The sequence below is a fragment of the Lipomyces tetrasporus genome, assembly GCF_029532465.1.
Source record: "Lipomyces tetrasporus strain NRRL Y-64009 chromosome Unknown POJ06scaffold_6, whole genome shotgun sequence".
Classification (NCBI taxonomy): domain Eukaryota; kingdom Fungi; phylum Ascomycota; class Lipomycetes; order Lipomycetales; family Lipomycetaceae; genus Lipomyces; species Lipomyces tetrasporus.
Window position 1 is genome coordinate 104,986 of NW_026611601.1, and position 23,108 is coordinate 128,093.

Here is a 23,108-nt window from a genome sequence, read left to right on the forward strand (position 1 = left end):
GTCTAATGTTCATTGCATTGCTAAATGTCACGCCGTTGGTGTGCAGAGGTAGACCCAGTGGTATTTCCGCAATTTCAAAAAGTTTCAGCGGTATTTTGGACAATTGCCCAATTTATTATCGAATTTACCGACAGGCTCCCTCACACGCTTCATAAATGGGAGGGGATAGTTAAACGAAGACATAGTACGCCTTTTTTAAAGATGACGAAGTAAGCGAGATTATGGCACAAGGAATTTTATAAAAGATTTCTCCAGGTTCAAAGGTACAAGGGTCCTGTTGATTTAATTTTTTTTCTAGTGAATTTGTTTCAAGATCTATTTAACATTTTCAAGAAGTTCCCAAAAAGAGTCCACCCTCTATACAAACGCAACGCCAGGTCCTGGTATATCATTGATCATCGAATGTCATATGTTCAGTTCAGACACCAGGTCTGGTGTTCCCCTTTTCCAGTGGCACATGGCGATTGTTTGAAGAATGAAATGTTTTCAAAAGCAAAAGTCATGCCGAATGTGAATGTAATGAGCGACTACTCGGCAGTTGAGGGACCCAAGTTCAGAGTCATCTGGACGGTTTCCGGGCATCCGTGGGTGGCATGATCATCGGTCGGGACCAAATAAGCTTCAGCACAGGCAGTATCGCCAGGCTTGCATATTGCGGAAGGGCAGTCGCCGTTATCTTCTGAAGTGACAGCAAAGCCGGCGGCGGTGAATTCCGACCCACTGCCCGTGTTGATGCAGGAGAGATCCCAGTAGATTTTTGGGGACGCGAGAGTGTATTCATACTGCAACACATCGGATTGATCAGGGGTAGTAGACATCTTGATTGAAATGCCGCCGGAATTCGGATTCGTCTTCCATGATTCGCTGTATTTATTTCCACCTGAAGTGAGTGTCACCATGGTGGCATCGGCAGACTCGCCGACCGACCAGAGATAAATGTCCTTGCCCATGTTGTTGATGATTTCAACGCCTCCGCCGGCAGAGTTGGTTTCGCGGCGCTCAAGCGTGGTTGGCAAGGCAGCAGCCATGGTGCTGACTAAGCCGAGAAGACCGAAAGCCTTGGTGAACATCATTTTTGCTATTTCTAAAGACAAACTAAAAGATTGATAGATGGAATATGTCTGTTTCAAAGTGAGTGATGGATGGCTTCAAGGAAGGACGGAAAGAAAGACTGTGAACAACAAGACTTTTGAAAAGAGTGACTGATGGTTGAATCAAAGACTGACAAGCAAGAAGGATGAAAACTATCCTTTATATACTTTCGTGGGCGCTCTCGTCTTTTTCACTTCTCCATTTTTTTTCCGCCCGCCAACTGAATAATTTTCCATCCTGTTGGCCGACAAAGGTCCGAAATAAGACGAAGAAGACCCCAAGGGACGTATTTAATCTCATTGGTCACGTTCCTGGTACTTTGTTGTTGCAATGACAACTGCATACGCCCAATGTATGTAGATAGTAGGTGTGCATGCTCTGAAGGTCTTTTCCATCCTGTTGGCCGACAAAGGTCCGAAATAAGATGAAGCCGACCCCAAGGGACATATTTAATCTCATTGGTCACGTTCCTGGTACCTTGTTGTTGCAATGACAACTGCATACGCCCAATGTATGTAGATAGTAGGTGTGCATGCTCTGAAGGTTTTTTCCATCCTGTTGGCCGACAAAGGTCCGAAATAAGACGAAGCCGACCCCAAGGGACATATTTAATCTCATTGGTCACGTTCCTGGTACCTTGTTGTTGCAATGACAACTGCATACGCCCAATGTATGTAGATAGTAGATGTGCATGCTCTGAACGTCATGTCAAGGTTAGACAATTTATTCCAGATAATTTGCCACTTGCTACAGCTGGCCGGCAGGCCGTCACTAGCTAGGGGTGTATTTACGGTACCGTCAAAATTTTATTTTACTCGTAATGTTAATCGCAAAACTGTGAATCTAATCGTATAGTTTACAAAAAATCGACCCTGACCCTTGGAGTCAGTTGTATACCCTCAGTGGGGCGTTTCTGCGTTTACCGTTGCTGCATCTCCAGCGCCGCAGCCGCGTTTGGAACTTCTGGACGATACGTCATTCGCCCCTGATCCGCCCGAGTCCCTTGGAAAAGAAGCACAAGGTGCTATTCTTGGGTCTGGCAATGTGATACTTCGCCTGCCTAGTGTCGACAATAAGCCGCCACACTTATTGACACTAAATAATTGACTCTACTTACTCCCTCTGTTGTTTTGCGACTATTCTTGCCACCAAAATTCTTGCCACCAAAGTGTGCAATCTCAGTCCCACAGCTACGACAGGTCGAAAACTCCCACCCTGAAACCGTATTATGAGGTGGCGCTTTCTCTTGTCTTGTCGATACAAAGTCGGCATACCCATCGTTGTTTGGAATCGTCGTCGCTATGCTGAATATCGAAGCCGTAGACCCAAGACGACTTTCATGGCATCACGCGCTCACTTCACAAATGCTGGAAACTCCTTCAAAGGGAAACTATCCCAGATATCCTGCATATCTTCTAAGGTAGCTGAAGGCTTTTCAATCCCCTGGCTGTCACAGTTGTATTATATTGATGTCTTACAGTAAGAGTGTCTACTGAAGCGTTCACCGCTTTGACAAGCGGTGACCCATTCACGATTCCCTGGCTGTGTCAGGAATGGTCTCTTTCCGCAGACGTAACAATCTATGCAGTTCCGATCACACCATCTGTAATCCAGTTTCGTCAAAATTGTACACGTCTGGCGTTCGCCTCGGAGTTTGCATTTGGAATCCCAAAAGGATGGACTTAACGCTGATTCGTACCGTCAATGACGATTCTATCAGGGCTGTAGGCGGATAGGCAGATAGGCGGATTTGCCGGATAGGATATCCGCCGCGGATACGTATCCGCCATACTTTCGATTGGCGGATACAGATGGCGGATAGAAATCTGCCAACCCTCAGAGAGGCGGATATCGGTTAGGGTCACAGTTAGCCCTAACCCTCAACTTGCATAGTTCGACTAGTCCGACAAGAAGTTATTCTAGCACTTGTCGTACCGGCTCACATGTAGCGGGGATCACCGACCATATAAGTTGCGTCCGCTACAGCGAGTCCATTTAGAAAATTCAAATATCATGTTAGAGAACTTTGCGAAATTTTTGAGGAAATTAGATATATAATAACTATTAATGAATTTTGCAAATTTTTAAAGGCGGATGGCGGATTTGGCGGATATCCGCCAGATATCTGGCGGATCCGTATCCGCCATGCTGTCGAAAAGCGGATAAAAAGGCGGATATGGGAAAATTTGGCGGATATCCGCATCCGCCACAGCCCTGGATTCTATGTGTCTGCGTCATCAAAATTCTGTTTGTTACTCTGGACTGTGTGCATCTAGTCAACCGCCTCACCATACGTGTGTGGATCGGTTTCATTGCCTCATCAAGGTCCGCGTCATACAGCTAACTCGGATAGTTCCCGAATATGGATTGGATGGGCGCCGCATCGTAGTAAGCATATAACTGTCATCGAAGCTCTAAATAGTTCGAACGAGCTTCTATCTTCAATAACTAAGTTCTTTCAATAGTCTTATAAGTCCTCCACTATTATCCGAGACTAGCCATCAGGACACCGATTATGTTTTTGGTTAAGGGCTGCAGCATGCTAGCCGTGGTTGCCATATGCATCGGAGTACTGCACAAACCGGTAGAGGCTGTGACCGAAGTGCTTCCATTTACTTGCGAAACCACAGACGGCAGCCCTCTGACGTCGGATCTTTGTGTTTCACTACGCCATTCTTTACTGCGAATTTGGTAGACGGAAAGACAGTAGAGATGATCCATAAAAATGATGAGGAAGTGGTAGGAATATTACAAAAGTCATGGAAAACATAAACAAAAGACATGGATACATATGTGAGATACGATAGTGGTAGCAATAGGCATAGGGCAGTCACGACGAAGAAAGAGAATAGGCTGATTCTGGATCTGGGCAACATGGCTAGTATGATTTTGAGTACAAGAATACGAACAGACTAACAGAAGAGCATCGCCTATAGTGAAGGTAACATGGATGATATATGACTATCCGAATGGCGACATTGATAATTATTATCTGTTCGAGAACGAATTTGAGACATCCCAAAGTCTTGGATTCGAGGCAGCGCTATACGCATATCAATATCCTTGTTATAAATATCAGTAGGGGTATCTTGTCCAATGTTTGGCAAGATCGTGTGGCAAGGCGAGGTATACTACAATCAGTATGGAGGTATAGACTCATATTGCAAAAAATAGTGACGACAATGCGTATAATGCATGTAAGGATGGAAATAGGTCAAACTTGTAATGTCGGTGTGTGCCATGAACGTCGTGTCTCCTAATTATTTTTACATATTCGAGCATTACGTCCAGTTTCACCACAATTGGCACATCGTCTTTGTTTGACTGCGGTTTCAACTAACCCCTCGTTGCTCCTTGTTTCGTCCACGTTCTCTACGAGATCAAGACCATCCTGTAATGTCAGGATCCCTCCATGCTGCAGACGCTTCCGACGACGATGGTGACGCCGATTGCTGCTTGATTCGCGGTTTGTGGTGCTGCTACCTGTTGGAGATTATCAGTCTCCACTTACAGAGTGTTGGAACATCTCCGTAGTTGCATATCGTAGTTGTTTGCTTCGCTCCTAGCGTCGATCTGGTAGCCAAATATAATATACTTCGCATGCACGGCAGTGGTTGCGAGCGGGGGAGTTTGAGTTGCTCTTGTTGTCCCCTCGCTTGAGGAGTTTCCTTGTGTATATAATAAAGCCAATATATCTGGATATGGGACGCGGCGGATATAGATAGTCTTGGATACCGGATACGGATATGGATGAAAAATTTGCAAATTTGCCTGAATATCTGCTAGTCGAGAGACTCTTAGGACTTACGCGAATGGAGCGGACAATGGTTGGGGTTTGCGGATTCGTTGACGTCCTTGTCGCAGTCTGCTCCTTCCATGAACCGGAAAGAGCAACTCGAGTCAGTAAGATTCCAGAGATTGGACTAGGGTACGTCAATCACGTCTCGTCACGGGCACTAATTATGCAGATCCTCTATTTTCTCGACGGTCTCCATAGTAGCTACACAACTAAGGTCAATCATTGCTCTGGCCCAATCCGAATTCAAGACTCAATAAACAGTCTATGCTACAAGCAGACTAATGCGGGGATGTTTCGACTCATATCTTGTCACGTGCGGCCGTTGAAACGAGTTTTTGTGCGGCTCACTAGTTCTGGGAGATACTGTATTGCTATGTGGTTAACATTGACTAGTCTGGATCCAAATCGTCTTGTACCACTGTCCGCAGTCCGCGTTTGTTAGTGATTGCTCTAAACTGTCAAGCTTCTGGTAATCATATCCGCCCTGTTATCGAGTCCTGTTACTCTGTCATCTGACCTGCCGCAAAGTCAGCCATGCAACAATTACTCCGGCGAACAAGAAGAGTACGAGGCTGTCAGCAAAGCAATACTTTACGGAGACAAGAGTGCCTGTGGAAGAGATTACCCCCATGGAGCAGTCGGCTTTGATGAGTCTCGTGAGGCGCCCGCTTTCACCGGACGCTAGAATAGAAGTACCGGCGACATGGGAAGAGTATGAATATGCCCAAGAACACCTTGCCCAAGATGACAATGAGGGAAACAAGTAAGTACGTTAATCAGATATCTGCATGACCGGTGCCGACATACCGTAGGTTCCCTAGACTCTGGTACGACGGCTCAAGCAAACTCGCTACAGTCGTCGCCGCTCCAACTCCACTGCATTCAGACATGGTGGGCGGGTTAACGGGTCATCTTTTGCGTGCGTGTGATGACGTCATGCGTCACGGCGGCATCAGTGAGACGGTCCGCGAGGGCCTCGCTGTATCGGCTGACACCACGAATTGCACAGATGCAGACGATGGAAATACGGTCAGGGAGTGGGATGGTGCACTTAGTTACGTGATTAATGACGAACAGACACTTACGGTTGCATTTGAAGTTGGTGTGTCGCAGACGTATAAAAGTCTGCGGGCCGCCATCTCCTGGTGTGTTTGCGCTCTGCATTGCCGTCTTGGCGTTGCCATGAAAATCTCCGAGGGAGTTCGCGGCGAACGGCCGATCGTTCAGCATTATGCGACTAGGGAAGATGCCAGAGCAGCCATCCAGAGAGCGAGAGATGACCTTCGTAATCAACTGCATCAAAACCCATTAGGACCATTACAGTGGAACGGGTCGGCGTTGTTCGGGAGACTGCGGAGAATTACTATTGAGACGTTTCGCAACGAGGACGCAGATTGTTCTCCAGATACTCTGCTTGAACCGGCGCAATCATTTGTAAGTGACGAACTTTGCAATTCATGTGGGATTGTCCGGCTAATATACAAAATGCAGGTCATCGTAAAGGAGGGACGATTCTCTGAGCAGGATGTCCCGCCGAACTTAAAGGACATCGTACTCGGGGACTGCGTACCCAGCCACATCCTCAGTGGCAGTGAAATATTAGCCACTCCGGTAGACTTTTTTCGACGGAGCTGGTTTGAGTCAAAAATCAGCACGGCTATTTTAAACACTGCAGTTTTGAGGATCAGTAGAAAGACCAAAGTTGTCCGAGCCCAATAGGGGCTAAAGGAATTTTGGTGTTTGTGCTTGTCAGGCTGTTACCTGGGTTCACTTGTGTTTGTCGTACTGTTATCTGTACTGCTTTTCTCTGTCTTGCGTATTTTGTTAGGTGTATAATTATATTTTCAGCACGTTTCTGACGCAGTCTTCGGCTCCGTCGAGCTTCCAGACTCTAATGCCTAGGGCTGTTGACGATTTGCCGGTTTGCCGATATCGGATCGTATCGGATCCGATCCGATACGATATCGGCAGCCTCAAATCTTGCGAATAAAATTACGAATAAATATCGGCAGGCATAGGAGTTAGCCGATATCGGTTATCGGCAGAAAATCTCTTAAATTAGGACTAGCTGGTATTCAAATTGTCACCAAGTGATCGGAGAGATATCAACTACTCGCCCGATTGGCCGTCAGGAGGTTTGCATAGCAATATGTAGAAATCAACGTGATGAGATCACAAACTTGACGCTGCCAAACTGTATGGCGTGAGGACAGAGGGAGGGATATCCCTGGGATATCACAAAAAATTTGCTGAAACGCTGGAGATTCAATAGTCGTAAATGCTTGTTTCTCCGTAACTATCCAGCGTAAAAGGTTCCTTTCGAGAAGTTGCTGGACTGTAAGAATCTGTTTCCCTTTGAAAAAGGTAGCGATAGAAGGCTGTTTCTTTGTGCCTGAAGCTCCAGGGCTAGATTCGGGAGCGTAGATTGAATGCTTTTCCAAATGTCTTGCCATGTTTGAAGTTGAAGTTTGCCTTGCCGAATCTGTAGTCTTCCAATTACATCGGATACCAGTCTGCTCATCGATATAGATGCAACGGATATCACGGTCTGTGAGCCTCTTGCTTTTGGTCCTCTTCATTATCCACGGCCGATTGTACTCTGCGGTCTCGAAATAAGCCCACATCCACTCAGTAGCCCGGGCCGCTCTATTGGGTTGAATCGTGCAACTGTCTTCCGAGATAATGGAAGAACTGGAATCCACAGTTACTGGACTTGTAGGATTCTGAGAAATTGATTGAGAAGGAAGGATTTCGCAATCTGGACTATTAGCGACGCCAAAAATCAATTCATCCGGGGGACAGAATCGGGGGCCATTGGTAATTCGTGTATACGATCTTCGAATGAAGCTTCTTCATCACTTCCGTCATTCAGAAGACGGTAATCCAGGCGCCTCTGGCGGCTGGGTCGAGGACTACGATCCATATTCGTTGCCTAAACAATTACAGAAGCAAATATCAGCGTGGACTTTGTACCCCTGGCTAGAAATCAGCAGCTTTTGATAGGACAAATGGAGCATGCAGGCACGTGATATAATCACATGATTTTTATCGGTACGGATCCGATATCGGCGCAGATCTTGCCGATATAGTATCGGCAGGCTCTAAAATCTGCCGATAAAATTACGAATAAATATCGGCAGACTTTTTATTTCGCCGATATCGTATCCGTAGCGTCAAAAATCGCCGATATCGTATCGTCAACAGCCCTACAGTAATGCCTCTGCTTCTGACATTTCTCAGGTTTCTTTTGTTTCGATATTCTTTCCAATGGTTGCGCTCAAACAGGGCTCATAACCTGTTGTAGAACAATGAATGCACTCTTATTAATCTAGCTACTGAAGACTGTTTCTAGCAGGTCTATTTATATTTGAGACCGTGCCATTAGATCCTTCTAGAACCAGATCACGAGAACCTTCCAAAGCTCAATTGCAAACTATTGCGCAGTCTCAAACCTATTACTAGAACCCTCTACAAACTACGATCGTAGTTCTATCGTGTTCGACACATTTCCACACAATTAATACTGCACATGATAATCATGTCCATTGCCAAGTCTACATAGGGCTGTTGGCGGATGGTGGATATGGCGGATTCTACCATTGTGTGCAGATGCAGTTTCTACCCGCACGATAACTGGTAGTGGTAGTCGCCGGCCCAACGGGCCGTACGCGTTGTCAAAACTAGAAATCGCATCTGCTTTTCATTCATTTATTCAAGCAAGACAATACCAAGTTGGGAGGGGTTACTCAAACTAAGCGATGTACCGCTGCGGGGACTATTGAGGCGCATGGGAATACGACTGGTCTTATTCAAAGTAACGAGCACCTTCTACAGCTGCCCGAGCCCCTAAGAAGTCGCTCAAGGAGTGGAAGCAGTTGTTAGGTGGCCAGGAGGGAGAAGAGGAGTTACAGATTTTAGGGGCTAATGAGAAAAAGTGCCAGACTGCGCTTGGCTAGTTATCAAGGTGTAGTTAGATAGCTTCAACGTATCCATTCCCAGTGTGGCGATCCATTCCATCCATTCCACTGAACCCCTCCGTGGAATGGAAGTGGACGGTAAGGGGCAATTTCGCGATGGAATGGATCCACGAAGGGTATCAGTGGAGTGGATGGACAGTGGAATGGACGAATGGATACATTCAAGCTATCTATCTAGCATCTACACCTCGATAACCTCGTTAGCCCCTGAAACCTCCTTTTCTCCCTCCTGACCACCTGTCAACTTCTTCCATTCCTTCAGCGACCTCTCATACGACTCCGGCGACGCTTCGATCGCTTGCGAATCGAAGCGTCGAATTCAGCCCGTTGGTTAGCCCAAAGCTCCTCCAGGAACGGCCTCAACTCAAGACAACGGCGTAGCATGTACAACTGAGACAGCCATCGCGTCAGGTTATCCATCACGGTGTCCTTCGGACGGCTAGCTTTAATCTTAGGGTCCTTCGATATATCGAACTCCTTCTGCTGTAAATCCCGTAACAACTGCGTCAAGACATCCGATTTGTGAATAACGACAACGAGGTTATGAAGCTTCCCAATGGGCCCTTTCCGTCTCCAAGCTTCATGGCGAGAGGCATCAACAGTCGATCTCATCTTCAAACGCATCTGCGTCGTGGCCAAATAGCAGTTGCTTACAAACAAGGTTGAGAATATGACCAAAGCATCGGACTCGGCGACTTCTGCCCTTGAATTCAAGCGCTGTACCAATCGTATCCATCGCCGTATCGTTGTTAGCTGCGTTATCCAGTGTGAAGTACCCAAGTTTTGAGGAAATCTCATAGCTGGCAATAATATCAAGTACGTGGACGGCAATATTCTTGCCTGTATGCCGTTCCACGATTTCTGGGATTCCTAAAACCAGCTTTTGCGCTCGGCTTTCGCTGTCAAGGAAAAAGCAGACGATCCCGTACATTGCGTGTCGATTTCGCGACCGCCAGCCGTCAAACGCTATATGGACCTTGCCTTCAACTCCTCCAAGGACCTCGACCACATGCGCCTTATTGGTATTATATACTTCGAGAATTCGACTGCGGACGGTATGCAAATATGCGCGTCAGTGATACTGACGAGTGGGTTAAGGTATTCAAGGAGGTCGCGAAAGCGCTGGTTTTCGATCTGACGGAACGAGCCCTGAGAGTCAATAACCCATGCGACAAGCAACTGCTGGAATTTCTCTCTGCTAAAGCCACCAATCAAAGTACTTGCAATCTGCTGTTCTCGAGGATTGTTTGGGTTTAAATTGAAAAACGACGTGATACTCTTAGACGGCGTCTTCTCCTTAACCTTCACTGGGGCCCTGCGTTTGCCTGTTGGGTCCCCATATATTGTGCTCGAAGAAAAGGTGGTTCTCCGCATTCTGGGTTCCAGTTGCAACCGTATTATGAGGTCGGCGCCTCTTCTTGTCGATACAAGGCCGGCAGACCCATCGTCTTTTTGAATCGTCGTCGCTATGTTGAATGTCGAAGCCGTGGCTCCACACCCAGGACGACGTGCTGGCAGCACGCACTGACCTCACATATCCTGGAAACTCCTTCCAAGGGAAACTGTCCCAGACATCCTGAATATCTTCTAAGGTAGTTGAAGGCGTATTTTCAGTCGTCTCGCTGTCAGTTCTGTATGTTTCTGCCATATTGATGTCTTAGAGTAAGAGTGTTTACATGCAAAGATACAAGAATTACTACGTAGACGCGTGCTGAAACGTCCCAGGGCTAGCCCCTGCCTTCACCCCTGAGGCGTGCTTAACCTCTAAAATCCTGTCCATCCGTCCATTCATCCATTCCACGCCGACTTTAAATGGATGGATGGATTACGTAACAGCAAACAGATGGAATGGATGGGAATGGATGCACGGACCTCCATTTCCATCCATCCATTCCATTTGACCAAATCAGTGGAGTGGATCGCCACACTGTCCATTCCACTGTCCATCCACTCCACTGATACCCTTCGTGGATCCATTCCATCACGAAGTTGCCCCTTAGCGTCCACTTCCATTCCACAGAGGGGTTCCGTGGAATGGATGGAATGGATCGCCACACTGGAATTGAGTGATTTGTTTATTCGGAATTGCCTGTCCGCGCGCATGGAGAGTGCGGCTCAAGCGGTGAGTCCGGACCAGGATGCAAATCTAACACGCTCGAACGCGTCGCAAACACGCGTCGTGTTCTTCCTGTAATAATACAGAAGAGGACTTTGGTGTGGAGTGTATAGACCAGCATGGCCTGCCAGTTGCGCAGTTCTCTGAGACCGGCAATGGGCGGAACCGTCAGTGTTTGATCGCTGTCGACCAGCAATTAGTTCCTCGTGATTTTGTTTAATTATTTAGTTCACGTCGGCTCGGCTTCATGCAATTAATTAATATTTCACATTCGACGCGATGACTGTCTTGCCAAGACTCTGGCGTTACACAGATCGGATGCTTGTTGCGCGCTCGCCGACGCGTCCGTCGCACGTTTCCGCGGCGCGTCAACAACGCGTCCCTCTCTCATCCACAATTCGCGAAACACTAAACGTCCACAGTGGCCCAGATGATATGGAATCCTGAAGACAGCGCTTTTTCAAATTCTCTAGAGGGTTTTGCCAATAGTGAGTGGTTGTTCTCTTCATTGCGGATCAGGAATCCGACACTGCCGCCTGCTAGACGTCTCTGTACTCCAATTCAGTGTAACAATCGCGCTTGGACGTGGATTCGCGCCGTAGACATAATATTAATTAATTTATTAATTAATTCGAATGCTGACGGCGCTTGCCAAGACTCTGGAGTCGCACAGATCGGATGGTCGTGGTCGCAGGTTCTGTGCTTCTCGTCTGGGTGTAACTATGGCTATCTTTGGTAAGTCCAAGGATGGCGAGATCCAAGCCACTTGGACACTCGACTGTGGGCACGGGGATAAGGAACGGTGTTAGAATTTTCTCTACCACTATTATGTTCCTGTTATTTGTCTATGTATATGTATATGAATATATACATACATATGAGAGGCCAGCTTCTTGGAGCTGGCCGTTGTTGCTTGTGACCCATGGCAGGACCACCAGACATTTTTGTTGTATTTTCTTGCTAACTTTGTATGTCCAGTCGGCCGTCTAAAATACAAGTGTGCTGTGCTCCGGGTAAATTGGATAACCCTAACCTTCTAGTGCTATGATGGTTGTTGATAAACGACTTTGACGTCAGGAATTTTTTTGTCAAGACTAGGGTTAGGGTCAGGCAGTGGTACCCTTCTTGGCATACAAATTTTGCGGGTGAATGATGTACCTAAGCTTTGTGGTGTAATTTGCACGGGGGTTTTATTAGATTGCACAGGGTATTTATTGACGCCGCTTGGCAGTCATGCACGTTCGCCACGACAGGCGAGCCAAGCATTCTCCTTATGACCTGATTTGCGGAATCTGCTTATATTAAATCCTAATGTTCTGCATAGACTGGGGTTTGTTGCTCGAACATTTAAATGTACCATACATGTTCTCCTTTGCGATTAAGTCCTGCTGAGGAAGACGTCTAATATCTCACGCCCTAGGTTTGTCTTTGCTTAATTCTGATTTTAATAAACAACTGACATTTATATAGGACTAACAATTCTTTGCCAGGAGAACTTATGGCATTCAACAAGAGATTTCCGATACTTGTTAGCTTGCTGGCCCTTCTACTCAACAGTGTAAGAGCAGTGGACCAGAAGGTGGACACAACATTATGCTTGGTCAAGGCTTGTCATATGGATGATAGCCAATCGGAGTGCACTGGCACATACTGGTATTTGAGTGATTTGAATGCGCTCAGTTATGGATATCTATTCTACGATGGCAGTACTATGGAGAAAAGCACATACTACAAGATTTACGCACAGAGTTATAACTGGGGCCTCCAGTCAACGCTGGTTTATTTCTATGACAACAATGAGTCGCCGGGTAAAACAATTGCTTTCGCTAAATTCAAAAATTCAGCGTATCACTTCGTTGCTGCCCAAGATCTGACTGGCAGCTCAACTGCCTATATTAATGATGGAATATTGCAACCCGTTTTGAGTGCGTGTGCAGCCCCGTATTCAGTATGGTCAAATACTCGTGTTGCGACTTCAATAGAGCCGAATGGGTATGCAGTATATAATTCTTAATGGTCACTATCATAGGGCAGATAGTAGACACTAAACTACTATATAATATGAGAGTTCTCAACTATAAGTGCAAAGAACGAGCCATATAAAGTATTTTTGGCTCTGGAGTGTGTACGACGCATAATGTTGGCGTACATTTTCCGGATCAGCCAGAACTATTAAATTAGGAGATTACTGCAAGGTGCAGGTAAATTAAAGTACCCTAAAACGAGGCCAATGATACCATATTGCGGTCTGAAAGGCGGTCCTGAGATTACTGGACGTTGATAACTCGCAATGGTACTAAATATCAGGGAGAGCAAAACCCAGATTATCTGAGGTCAACATAACGATCCCCAATGAGCGCGTGTTCTTCATCAGGGTAACTTGTAAAGTGGAGATGGCTCCTCTCGCTAAAATATGCCCGATCTGGTGTAGCACTGTTTACATCGCAGATGATCACTGCTAGACTCTTGTCTAAGGAGTATATAACTCACACCACAGCGGCTGGGCGAATGATTGGCTGCACTTACGAGACTTGGCAGCATGGATCGCACTTGGCTTACACTTCCGCGCAGTACGGTATATATTAACTACTATCTTTCTCAACTTCCTGACCTTTCTCATATGGGACCGTCCGCTTTAACTCCACGTCTCCAGCTTAACCTCCAATCTTTGCTCTTGTTTGTTTAGACTTTCGATGGCGCGGAAAATATTTGCAATTGTTACTCTGATGGCGGTTCTATTCGCCTTTGGTAATGCATTCGAAAACTCGCGTGTATGCCTCATTAGGGCATGTCACGCATACAGCAGCAAATCGGAGTGTATTGGGAATTACTGGTACTTGTTTATTGACAATGGAGATACATACAGATATGGGACACCATTCTACGATGACAGTGTTTTGGTCAGGGGTACTCTCAATCACGTCCAAATACAGACTCAATATGGACTAAGACCAGCGTACCTCTATCTGTATCAAAACGACGGGGCAATGGGTAAAACAATTGCATTCGTGAGCTACCAGAACACAGCGTTTCACCTCGTCGCTGATGACTATTTTCTCGACTTCGACGTTTATGCACCCGTTCTAGGTGGAATGCTACGCAATGCTATGGGTACCTGTGGAAATCCCGAAGCGGACTGGAAATATCCTGTTCCTCCCGGACCTGTGCGTCCGGCAACCGGCTATGCCTTGCTGGACATTCCTTACGATCTTTACTAAACAGAATTTGAGATTATCTGTCAGCATTCATCATATGGCCTGCCACCTTTTCATCCCGCTTCGAATTGTGCGTATTGCCTACCATGGATCGGGTTGTGATTTACTTTATATATATATATATGATAGTTGCTGGAGCGTCCAGTGTTTTGTTAAAGGCGATGCCTGATATCCCATAGCAAAAATGCCATTATATTCTAAAAGACTACTTGAATGTGCATAGTGGGTTTAGTCACTATTAAATATTATGTCCATAAATATGAGCCGTGAATCATCTATACTTATCTAGTGTTAGTGTAATTACTATCATAACATGTGGCTCGCATCAAGATGACAGATCAGGGGGATGTCGTCGGCGCCGGAATTTGCCAATAGTCTCTAAATGCGGCTGCCTTCTGCGGAAACTCGATTCTCTGCAGTCCCCACCATTTGGAGTTACGTAACTAAAAGAGTGGAACCCCCTGCCCCGACTCCGACCTCGATGGCCTATCCTTTTATCTGTTTCCACTTAGTAGATCTGCTTTCATTGATGCCGTCTCTGCCAATAAATCTTGACTATTTGTTGATCCTTCTCTCATGAATGGCTGGCTGACCCGACAGTTGATACTTTTCTATTGATACCCTAATCGTGCAGGATGGTCGCAAGCGACATGTCCGCAAGCTCACCCCTCATTTTATACCCGTCGCTTCCAGCTCTTGCCATCGGCGTTCATGTACAACAATCAATACCAACTGTGCATACACTGTGCATACATGTCATCATATATTTTGAGGCAGCCAAGTGCAGCGCAATCTTCGAGCGCCTACCACAATGACCGAGCAGTCGTTGCATTAATATGGATCTTCTGGTATGTCTATTCCTATTATCTAAGTAACATGTATATTTCTATTTTTGCCCTAAGTGAGGCAACGTTTCAGATTCTTCGTTATCAGTGGAGGGTAATAAGCTTCTTCGTTATCAGTGGAGGATAGATAAGGATTTTTGTTATATATAAGGGGTTTGGACTCTAAAAATAATAGGACAGTAATCATCCGCATCTCTTTCTGTCAGGGGACTGGACTCGGCGGTGGAGGTTTGGTAATTAACTTAGTTTAAAGTTTGTTTTATCTCGCGGTGGAGGGTTGAGTTTTAATTCTCTTATCTATGGTTTAGGGTTGTGATATATATATTTGCTCTCGTTGTTCTTATTTTTCCTTTTTCTTTTCCCTGTCGATTCTTTATATAATAATAGTGGTCCTAGCTTGGTCTTTTTTCTCGGACTCACCGTAGTCTTTACACTTTCCATCAACTGGAATTGTAAGGATCTAGTCGGTGAGTTCCTACGAATCTTAGGGCCTCGCGCTGGGGCGGTACCAACTTGGCCAAAAGACCACGATAATCAATCTTAGAATTGATTGTGGCCCACTGCGCATAGTATAGTGACCGCCACCACTAGGGTCCTGACAGGAATCTCTCCAGTTGACAGTTATGAGCCCTGGCTATCTTTTAATCTGATTTCTGCAAGGACCGAGTTCGTCCAAGCCGAATATCAGTACGGCCCCGAGAAAAAGGGTATTCGGCGAAAGTTGAGAAGTGCGAAAAGCCCCAGTTGGCGAACGCATACAACCAACCTATTCTGAAGTCTCCATCAGATTGGGCATCTTGGTATGACAATATCAAGACCTCGGCTCAGCTCACGCTAGTATGGGACTACTGTGACCCGGATCTCGACGAAGGAAGCATCAAGCAGCTCGAATTCCCGTCGGAACCCGAGGACGACACTGGATACATGAGATACAAGGTTAAAATCGATATTGTGGAAATGTGTAGAACACTCTAGCCTACGATCGTAGATTGTGGAATATTCTAGCAATGTGTAACGATGACGCAATTGGGTATTCATGGAATGTCTAGAAGGTTCCAGAAGGCAGCGTCCCAAGTATATATAGAGGTCATAGGAACCTATAGTTTATGAGTTAGTTTTTGTGCGCTTTAATCTAGTCATATATTACAACAGATATTTGGAATAATCGAAGTCAAGCGCTTGCCAATATTATGAACTTGATACGTTCCACGGTTGGCAAGGACTATCAGCCTTATTTATTAGGCGCGAGTTCAGTGCATAAGATGCTCGTCTCTTAAAAGTATGCAGTCAAGCCAAATGAAACGGGACATTCAGCAAGACCTCGAGCGACGAGAGGAAGGACCGAAACGCTTGGGTCTCGAAACATGGCTCACCCTTCATCGTACGATTATGCATAAGGGGAAACAGGTCGACATGCCACAAGCACGGGAAGAAAGCTCATCGAATTGCTCGTCGTGACTGTGTGTCAGGACCACGGCGCCGCCGCTCCTGAGTGCCCTGACGTCTGGGACCCTGGCTGCGCCACCGCCCCAGACCCAATGTTTCTATTCTTGGCTTCGCAGCCCGACGTCCATATAAACTGACGTGATAACCTCTTTGTTGTATTCGAATAAAATATTCTAAAATATCTGATCTTTGGTTTCCCACCTCATAAGGTTGCTAGTACCGAACTCGAACGTCCCCGAGTTCTTACACTGTGAGGAGATCAATCCGGTTTTATACTACGAATATTGGCCAAAATTGATGCGTGGAGAACAACTAGGCAAGAACCTTGAGCAGATAATTGGATGTATCAGAATCCTCGTACGACGAACGATAGGCAAAATGTGGCATTCGCAACTTTTAGTGGACAGAGCACATCGCAACAGAGTCAAAGATGTCCGTGTGGCTCTCAGAAACATAAAGCTACGAAATGTTACTATCTGAATCCCTCTTTACGGCCGGATGGATGGGAACCGCGAGAGATTATCCAGAAGAGATTGCAAGAGAACATGCAAAATCCGGAGACACGAAAGTTGGTCGAGCAAGTCGTCCCACTTCGTCCAGAAGTTCGGAAGCCGAATCAAGTCAATCCAGAGGTAATCTAAACAGCGAAAGTCCCAGACACCTTCATGCGGCCTACACAGCTTTTCACACTCCATTGGACGAGTATCACGACGTTTCGTTACCTACAATCTGGCATTTGGACACAGACGCTGATACGCATGTCGGAAACGATCTACGGAGCTTTAGAAATTTTCGACCCACGTACGATAGTACTTTGTCTCATGGGCATACCGGCTCCACAATTGTAATGGACCCGATGGCCGCTTCGCGTGAGCCGCAGTGTCGTGACCGCTGCGCCTTCACAAGGCGCGCTTGCTGTTATATTTGGTTTTGTTTGTTCTATGTTTAGTTTTAGTTTTGTTTCTATGTTTAGTTTTGCTCTATATTTAGTTTGTTTATTTTTAGTAATGGTCGAGTATATAAGGAGGGGTTTGTCCTCTAAGATCTAGTCAAGAAAGAAGTCCTTGTATTCTTGTATCAATAAGAATAGTTCCAGTCCAGTCTAGTCCAGTCCAGTCCAGTCCAGTCCAGTGCCGTTACAACAATTGAGGGATTTGGAGAGGTTGTTATCATGATTGAATACGGCAACCAACGACGAGAGTTCACTCTCAAGGACGTTGCCTATGTTCCTGGATTTCATACGAACCTGGTGTGCTTTGCACGTCTTAAACGCGCTGGAATCTGTTTCGATACAGACAATAATCGACTCATGTATAGCGGCACGAGCAGCATTTTATTCTAAATATATAGGCATATGCCAAACGCTCTCTTGTCCATATAGTATTCAGGGTTCAGGCGTGAACTCTCACATCACCCGTCACTAGCAACCCGTTACTCCAAATGTTATATGTGTAGACTATAACACATCCATTGAAACTAGTTCGTCCATCCCCGACTCAAGTTCACAGCTCTCTCCCACAAGGCGAACATGCTCTCGGCTTTATCCTTGGTCATGGTCGGAGCGTCTCCCACAAGGCGAACATGCTCTCGGCTTTATCCTTGGTCATGGTCGGAGCGAAAGTTGTGCGGCCCTCGGTGTTGATGTGCTCGACATCCTGGACGCTGGACCACACCCCCACGGCCAGACCTGCAGCGATTGCTGCCCCGAGAGCGGTGGTTTCGCGCATGATAGGACGGTTGACGGGGATGCAGATGATATCTGCTTGGGTCTAGACGTTTGAGGTACATTAATAGTTGAAGCTATATATATATATATATATATATATATATATATCTATGACATACCTGCATGGCCAATTCACTATTACACATCCCACCATCGACGGCCAACTCCTTCAATTTGTGGCCACTATCCCTCTCCATTGAGTCGAGGATAGCCTTCGTCTGGAAACAGGTTGCCTCGAGGGTGGCGCGGGCGATGTGACCGCGCTTGGTGTATGTGGTGATGCCCAAGATGGTGCCGCGGGCGTCGTCAATCCAGTATGGGGCAAACAAGCCGCTGAAGGCGGTGACGAAGACGCATCCACCGTTATCCTCAACTGTTTCGGCCAAGGCAGAGATCTGGGAGGAGTCGCCAATAAACTGGAAATTGTCCTTGAGGAATTTGACGCTGGAGCCGGCGACGGCGATGCTGCCTTCAAGGCGTAGTTGACCTGGCCTTGGAAGTCGAAGGCGACAGTGGTGAGGAGGTTGTGCGTGGAGATGACGGGGTCGCTGCCTACGTTGTATAGCAGGAAGCAACCGGTGCCATAGGTGTTCTTGGCCTGGCCGGCGGTGAAACCCTTCTGGCCGACGAGGGCGGCTGACTGGTCACCTAAACAGCCTGTTATCGGGGTGATTGCCAGAGAGGTGGTGGCTAGAGAGCCGAAGCGGGAGGGGTCAGAGGAGTGGATGATTGCTGGGAGGTAGACCTGGATGGGATTGAGGTGGAAAAAGTCGAGGAGGGCCGAGTCGTACTGGAGGGTGTGGATATTCATGAACATGTTGCGGGAGGCGTTGGAAGGGTCGGTGACGAACACGTTGCGCGCGGTGGCTCCGTTGAGTCTATAGATGAGCCAGGTGTCGATGGTGCCGAAGGCGAGTGTGCGGTTATCGTATGCGTCGCGCACACGAGGGACATTCTCGATCAGCCACAGCAGCTTGCCCACGGAGGGATAGGTGGACAAGGGCAGACCGCAAAGGGACTGTAGCTTCTCGTGGCCATCGTGCTCTTTCAACTTGCGCACGAGGGCTTGGGTGCGGGTGTCGGTCCAGACGATGCCGTTGTACAAGGGCTTACCGGTCTCCTTGTTCCAGACGACGGTTGTTTCGCGCTGGTTAGTGATGCCGACGGCTTTGGCATCTATTCGGTGGCCCTTGGCCTGGAAGGATGCCACGGCACCATCAATACATTTCTCGACCGACTCGACAATTTCCAATGGATCGTGCTCGTGCCAACTATTCCCAGTCAGCCCTGGGTATGTGTGAACAAGAACAAGAAACTTACCCTGGCTGGGGATAGATCTGTGTGAATTCAAGTTGGTGGGATGCAACGACTTCGCCGATCTCATTGAAGATTAGGAATCGGGAGCTGGTGGTTCCTTGATCAATGGATCCGACAAAGGACTTGTTGTGGACACCGTTCGATGTGACTTGTTGAAAGGTACGCCGCTTGCAGAAGAGAAAATCAAAGAATATTGAACTGAGGAATGACGAAGCACAGTCCTGAATTTATATGATTGGGGGGGGGGCATTACAGTACGCACATGTCCGACCTTAAATATGCGGGGTAATAAACACCGCGTGTCTAAGCGTTCGGCGTATGTTCCCTCCACCCCGCCCCCACGACCTAACCCTGACCCCATGGGGTAGGCATTTCGCTCCTTGTCTGAGCCGAGCTCGTCCATCCCTCGGTCCTTAAGAACACTGAACGATCTCTAAGCGGGGCCTGCATTTTCAGTGCGGGGAGGAAACCCAACCTCACAGAGTTTACCCGTCTTTCCACAGAAATGAGCTGAAAAACGAAAGTCAACACTGGCGGTGTGCAGAAGGTATAAGTAGCCACGCATGATCCTGAGAGGGTGATCGATTCCATTCCAGTAGCTTTCTTCCGAAGCACCAGGGCTCATTGCTATTTTTTTCCCTCTTCTTTGTACTCTTCTGAGCTCCTCGTCATGACTTCCAAGGAATCATCTCACACGTCAGAAAAGCTCTCCCCCCCGATAACAGACGACGGACGTTCTGTGCATCACCATGACCAGCTGCCAGCGGAACAGGTAAGATGAAGGTGTCGACCAGGCCCGGACCTTGGGTTGACTGGGGTTTGGAGGCGGTATTAGAGCAGAGGGAGGAGATAAGACTCAGGTGCCAGACTTACGAATGCCAGTTGCACGGCGCCACAGAAGCATGTGGCCGTCGCTTCATCTTCTTTGGACCAGCCGTCATCGGCGCAGCCGGCCAGAGGGATGTAGGGTGGTTTGGATTTGTCTGCGGCGGCCATGGTTGTGTGCTTCTGTATGGCCGTCAAGCGTGATGTAGTACTTGGGTTCATCATGGAGTGAAGACCTCTGGAGCTGGGGTTGGTGTTGCTGTTGGACGTACGCTTTATATCCGAGCCGGATGGGAGTTCCGTGATTTCCGGTGGCCCGTGCGCAGCCACCCAACCTCTACTCCGGAACTCCGACGCAAGCCCTGCCATCTAGGACCTGGTCCGGGTCGTATACATAAGACAGCTCATTTAGTAAATAATGTGACAAGTTCATGCTCTTGCTTGTATCATTAATTGTACAGTTCTACGATGCTGCTCGCTGGAAGCGATCCGACTCATTGTGAGTAAACCTTGAACAAGGGACCTGTGCTGAAGATGTGATTTCGGCTTTGTGTTGTCGTACTTGGACCCTGGTTAGGGCAGGCCGGCGCGAGGCTCGCACCGCCAACTTGTGTGTGGGAGAAGTGTGACGTGCGAAGCCTCGGATGCATAAACTCTACTGTACCCCCAATGATACTCAGCTTGCAGTATTAGTCAGATGGTTGCAGGAGCCTCGGAGTCAACGCTTCCAACATTTAAAATGCTCCGGGAACTCCTTCCGGTATAGTATTACACCGGTAGAACAGCAAGTTGGTAATCAGACCGACCGGCGACCGGCGACCGCCAAGGCGAAAGAATAGAACAAGTTCCTCATAAATACAAATACACCTGGACATTGTCTACTTGCCCATCAAGGTCCTTGAGAACCCATAAACTACAGTTCAGTTTCTGCATTCAGAGATCCAATCAACTACATCAACTAGATATTTTTTGTCTGTGTAGAGTAAGTGTATACTAATAAGCAAGAGTAAAAATACCGTACTACCATGTAAGCAGCCTCTCTGCCCTTTTCCCCTGACCATTTAACTTATCTCTTCAGCAGCCAGCTCTTGCGGCTTACCAATAAGCCATGATAGCTCCCGTATTCTAAACTCGTCATCATTGAGGTGCATGCTCTCAAGCGTCTTTTCTCCTCCATGATTCAACGAATTTAGGTCATTGGTAATACCAGCACGAACCATGACCCCAACACTTGACACATCCCTATTGTAGTCAACATTGGCGGTGTGCAGAAGGTATAAGTAGCCACGCATGATCCTGAGAGGGTGATCGATTCCATTCCAGTAGCTTTCTTCCGAAGCACCAGGGCTCATTGTTATTTTTATCCCTCTTCTTTGTACTCTTCTGAGCTCCTCGTCATGACTTCCAAGGAATCATCTCACACGTCAGAAAAGCTCTCTCCCCCGATAACAGACGACGGACGTTCTGTGCATCACCATGACCAGCTGCCAGCGGAACAGCTATCCGATAGGTTGGCCTGGAGTCGCATCCGCCAGACGCTGCGCGAGCCGTTCGCTGAGTTCTTTGGCACGTTCATCCTCATAATGTTCGGCGACGGCGTCGTCGCGCAAGTAATGCTGAGTGATGACCAGAAGGGCAGCTACCAATCGATTTCATGGGGCTGGGGGTAAGACGTGATATAACTCTTTCCTTCTTTCGTGCTATGTTCTTGTCTCACAGTTCTCAGTCTCGGCGTCATGCTAGGCGTATACTCCGGAGGGGCGTCCGGTGGCCACCTCAACCCGGCCGTAACGCTAGCCAACTGCGTGTTCCGCAAGTTTCCTTGGCGGAAGTTCCCCATCTACGCACTTGCGCAGGTCCTGGGGGCCTTCTGCGCCTCGGGCATTGTCTACGCCAATTACAAGTCCGCCATCGACGTGTACGAAGGAGGCGCGCACATCCGCACCGTCCCCGGCTACTCGGACACGGCCACGGCCGGCATATTTTGCACGTACCCCGCTGTGTTCATGACACGGACAGGTCAGTTCTTCTCCGAGTTCATCGCCAGCGTGTTGCTGATGTTCTGCATCTTCGCGCTACAGGGCGACAGCCGTCTGGGAACCGGGGCGGGCAACTTTACGCCGCTGTGTCTGTTTTTCTTATTTTTCGGCATCGGGGCGTGCTTTGGCTGGGAGACGGGCTATGGGATCAATCTCGCTAGAGATTTCGGACCGAGGTTGATGTCTTTTTTCTTGGGGTATGGCAAGGAGGTGTGGACCGCTTCTAATTATTACTTTTGGGTAAGTTGGCGTATTTTACTTTCCGTCCTCTGCCAACAAACAGGTGTAGATTCCGATGGTCGCGCCATTCTTTGGCTGTCTATTCGGTGGGTTATTGTACGACACCTTCATTTTTACAGGGGAGAGTCCGATTAATACGCCGTGGATGGGACTGCGTCGCTTAGTGGTTCCGGATAGAAAGGCCAAAGTGGACTCGTAAAGTGGACTCGTGTGTGTGAGGAGGGGCAAAATTCAGGAATTTCCCACGTATGTAGACTCAATTTCTCGTTCTGGGAATTTGGGACAATAATAATTCATAGCAATTTTTTTCTTCCACTGTACGTACTTCGTTCCCCTGGAATCATCCACGGATCCATGTGAAACTCTGTTTTCTGACTCGGCTTCCTCAGAATTCTTGTCGATTCCTTGCGGCGCCGGGGGTGGTAGCTTAATCTTATTTCCGCCCGCCGAGATGTATCTCGGTGTAAGTAT

General features: G+C 47.5%; 8 protein-coding genes across 8 annotated transcripts; 4 read left to right on the top strand and 4 right to left on the bottom strand.

Annotated features, from left to right (window-relative positions):
* Positions 1 to 527: 527 nt before the first annotated feature.
* Positions 528 to 1,028, bottom strand: POJ06DRAFT_281778 (uncharacterized protein; the record flags this gene model as incomplete). The annotated part of the gene is made up of 1 exon (XM_056189975.1): positions 528 to 1,028. One exon carries the CDS (start codon positions 1,026 to 1,028, stop codon positions 528 to 530), a length of 501 nt encoding a protein of 166 aa, XP_056043004.1.
* A 4,171-nt stretch (positions 1,029 to 5,199) lies between these two features.
* POJ06DRAFT_223320 (uncharacterized protein) lies at positions 5,200 to 6,610 on the top strand (the record flags this gene model as incomplete). Its single annotated transcript, XM_056185675.1, has 3 exons — positions 5,200 to 5,654; positions 5,704 to 6,325; positions 6,416 to 6,610. The coding sequence occupies exons 1-3, from the start codon at positions 5,521 to 5,523 to the stop codon at positions 6,608 to 6,610; spliced, it is 951 nt and encodes a 316-aa protein (XP_056043005.1). The 5' UTR covers positions 5,200 to 5,520.
* A 273-nt stretch (positions 6,611 to 6,883) lies between these two features.
* POJ06DRAFT_290778 (uncharacterized protein) lies at positions 6,884 to 7,814 on the bottom strand (the record flags this gene model as incomplete). Its single annotated transcript, XM_056190351.1, has 3 exons — positions 6,884 to 6,941; positions 7,055 to 7,649; positions 7,724 to 7,814. The coding sequence occupies 3 exons, from the start codon at positions 7,812 to 7,814 to the stop codon at positions 6,884 to 6,886; spliced, it is 744 nt and encodes a 247-aa protein (XP_056043006.1).
* Positions 7,815 to 12,217: 4,403 nt separating this feature from the next.
* POJ06DRAFT_253911 (uncharacterized protein) lies at positions 12,218 to 13,097 on the top strand. The gene has a single exon (XM_056187693.1). The coding sequence runs from the start codon at positions 12,483 to 12,485 to the stop codon at positions 12,996 to 12,998; it is 516 nt and encodes a 171-aa protein (XP_056043007.1). The 5' UTR covers positions 12,218 to 12,482; the 3' UTR covers positions 12,999 to 13,097.
* Positions 13,098 to 13,434: 337 nt separating this feature from the next.
* On the top strand, positions 13,435 to 14,418 carry POJ06DRAFT_253913 (uncharacterized protein). The gene has a single exon (XM_056187694.1). It carries the CDS (start codon positions 13,678 to 13,680, stop codon positions 14,200 to 14,202), a length of 525 nt encoding a protein of 174 aa, XP_056043008.1. The 5' UTR covers positions 13,435 to 13,677; the 3' UTR covers positions 14,203 to 14,418.
* Positions 14,419 to 17,966: 3,548 nt separating this feature from the next.
* POJ06DRAFT_295701 (glycerol kinase) lies at positions 17,967 to 19,936 on the bottom strand (the record flags this gene model as incomplete). The annotated part of the gene is made up of 6 exons (XM_056190519.1): positions 17,967 to 18,021; positions 18,072 to 18,259; positions 18,336 to 18,644; positions 18,704 to 19,487; positions 19,537 to 19,655; positions 19,796 to 19,936. 6 exons carry the CDS (start codon positions 19,934 to 19,936, stop codon positions 17,967 to 17,969), a joined length of 1,596 nt encoding a protein of 531 aa, XP_056043009.1.
* A 132-nt stretch (positions 19,937 to 20,068) lies between these two features.
* POJ06DRAFT_112679 (uncharacterized protein) lies at positions 20,069 to 20,762 on the bottom strand. The gene is made up of 2 exons (XM_056184100.1): positions 20,407 to 20,762; positions 20,069 to 20,345 (listed from the first exon to the last, which is right to left on the bottom strand). The coding sequence occupies exons 1-2, from the start codon at positions 20,725 to 20,727 to the stop codon at positions 20,202 to 20,204; spliced, it is 465 nt and encodes a 154-aa protein (XP_056043010.1). The 5' UTR covers positions 20,728 to 20,762; the 3' UTR covers positions 20,069 to 20,201.
* Positions 20,763 to 21,755: 993 nt separating this feature from the next.
* Positions 21,756 to 22,836, top strand: POJ06DRAFT_295702 (aquaporin-3; the record flags this gene model as incomplete). Its single annotated transcript, XM_056190520.1, has 4 exons — positions 21,756 to 21,819; positions 21,850 to 22,024; positions 22,085 to 22,637; positions 22,687 to 22,836. 4 exons carry the CDS (start codon positions 21,756 to 21,758, stop codon positions 22,834 to 22,836), a joined length of 942 nt encoding a protein of 313 aa, XP_056043011.1.
* Between the last annotated feature and the right edge of the window lie 272 nt (positions 22,837 to 23,108).

Excerpts from the sequence above, each read along its gene's own strand:
- POJ06DRAFT_253911 (XM_056187693.1), top strand. The coding sequence starts at position 12,483 with ATGGCATTCAACAAGAGATTTCCGATACTTGTTAGCTTGCTGGCCCTT.
- POJ06DRAFT_253913 (XM_056187694.1), top strand. The coding sequence starts at position 13,678 with ATGGCGCGGAAAATATTTGCAATTGTTACTCTGATGGCGGTTCTATTC.
- POJ06DRAFT_112679 (XM_056184100.1), bottom strand. The coding sequence starts at position 20,727 with ATGGCAGGGCTTGCGTCGGAGTTCCGGAGTAGAGGTTGGGTGGCTGCG. Across the intron at positions 20,346-20,406 it reads GCGCCGTGCAACTGGCATTC|TCAACCCAAGGTCCGGGCCT; the intron begins GTAAGTCTGGCA and ends TCCAAACCCCAG.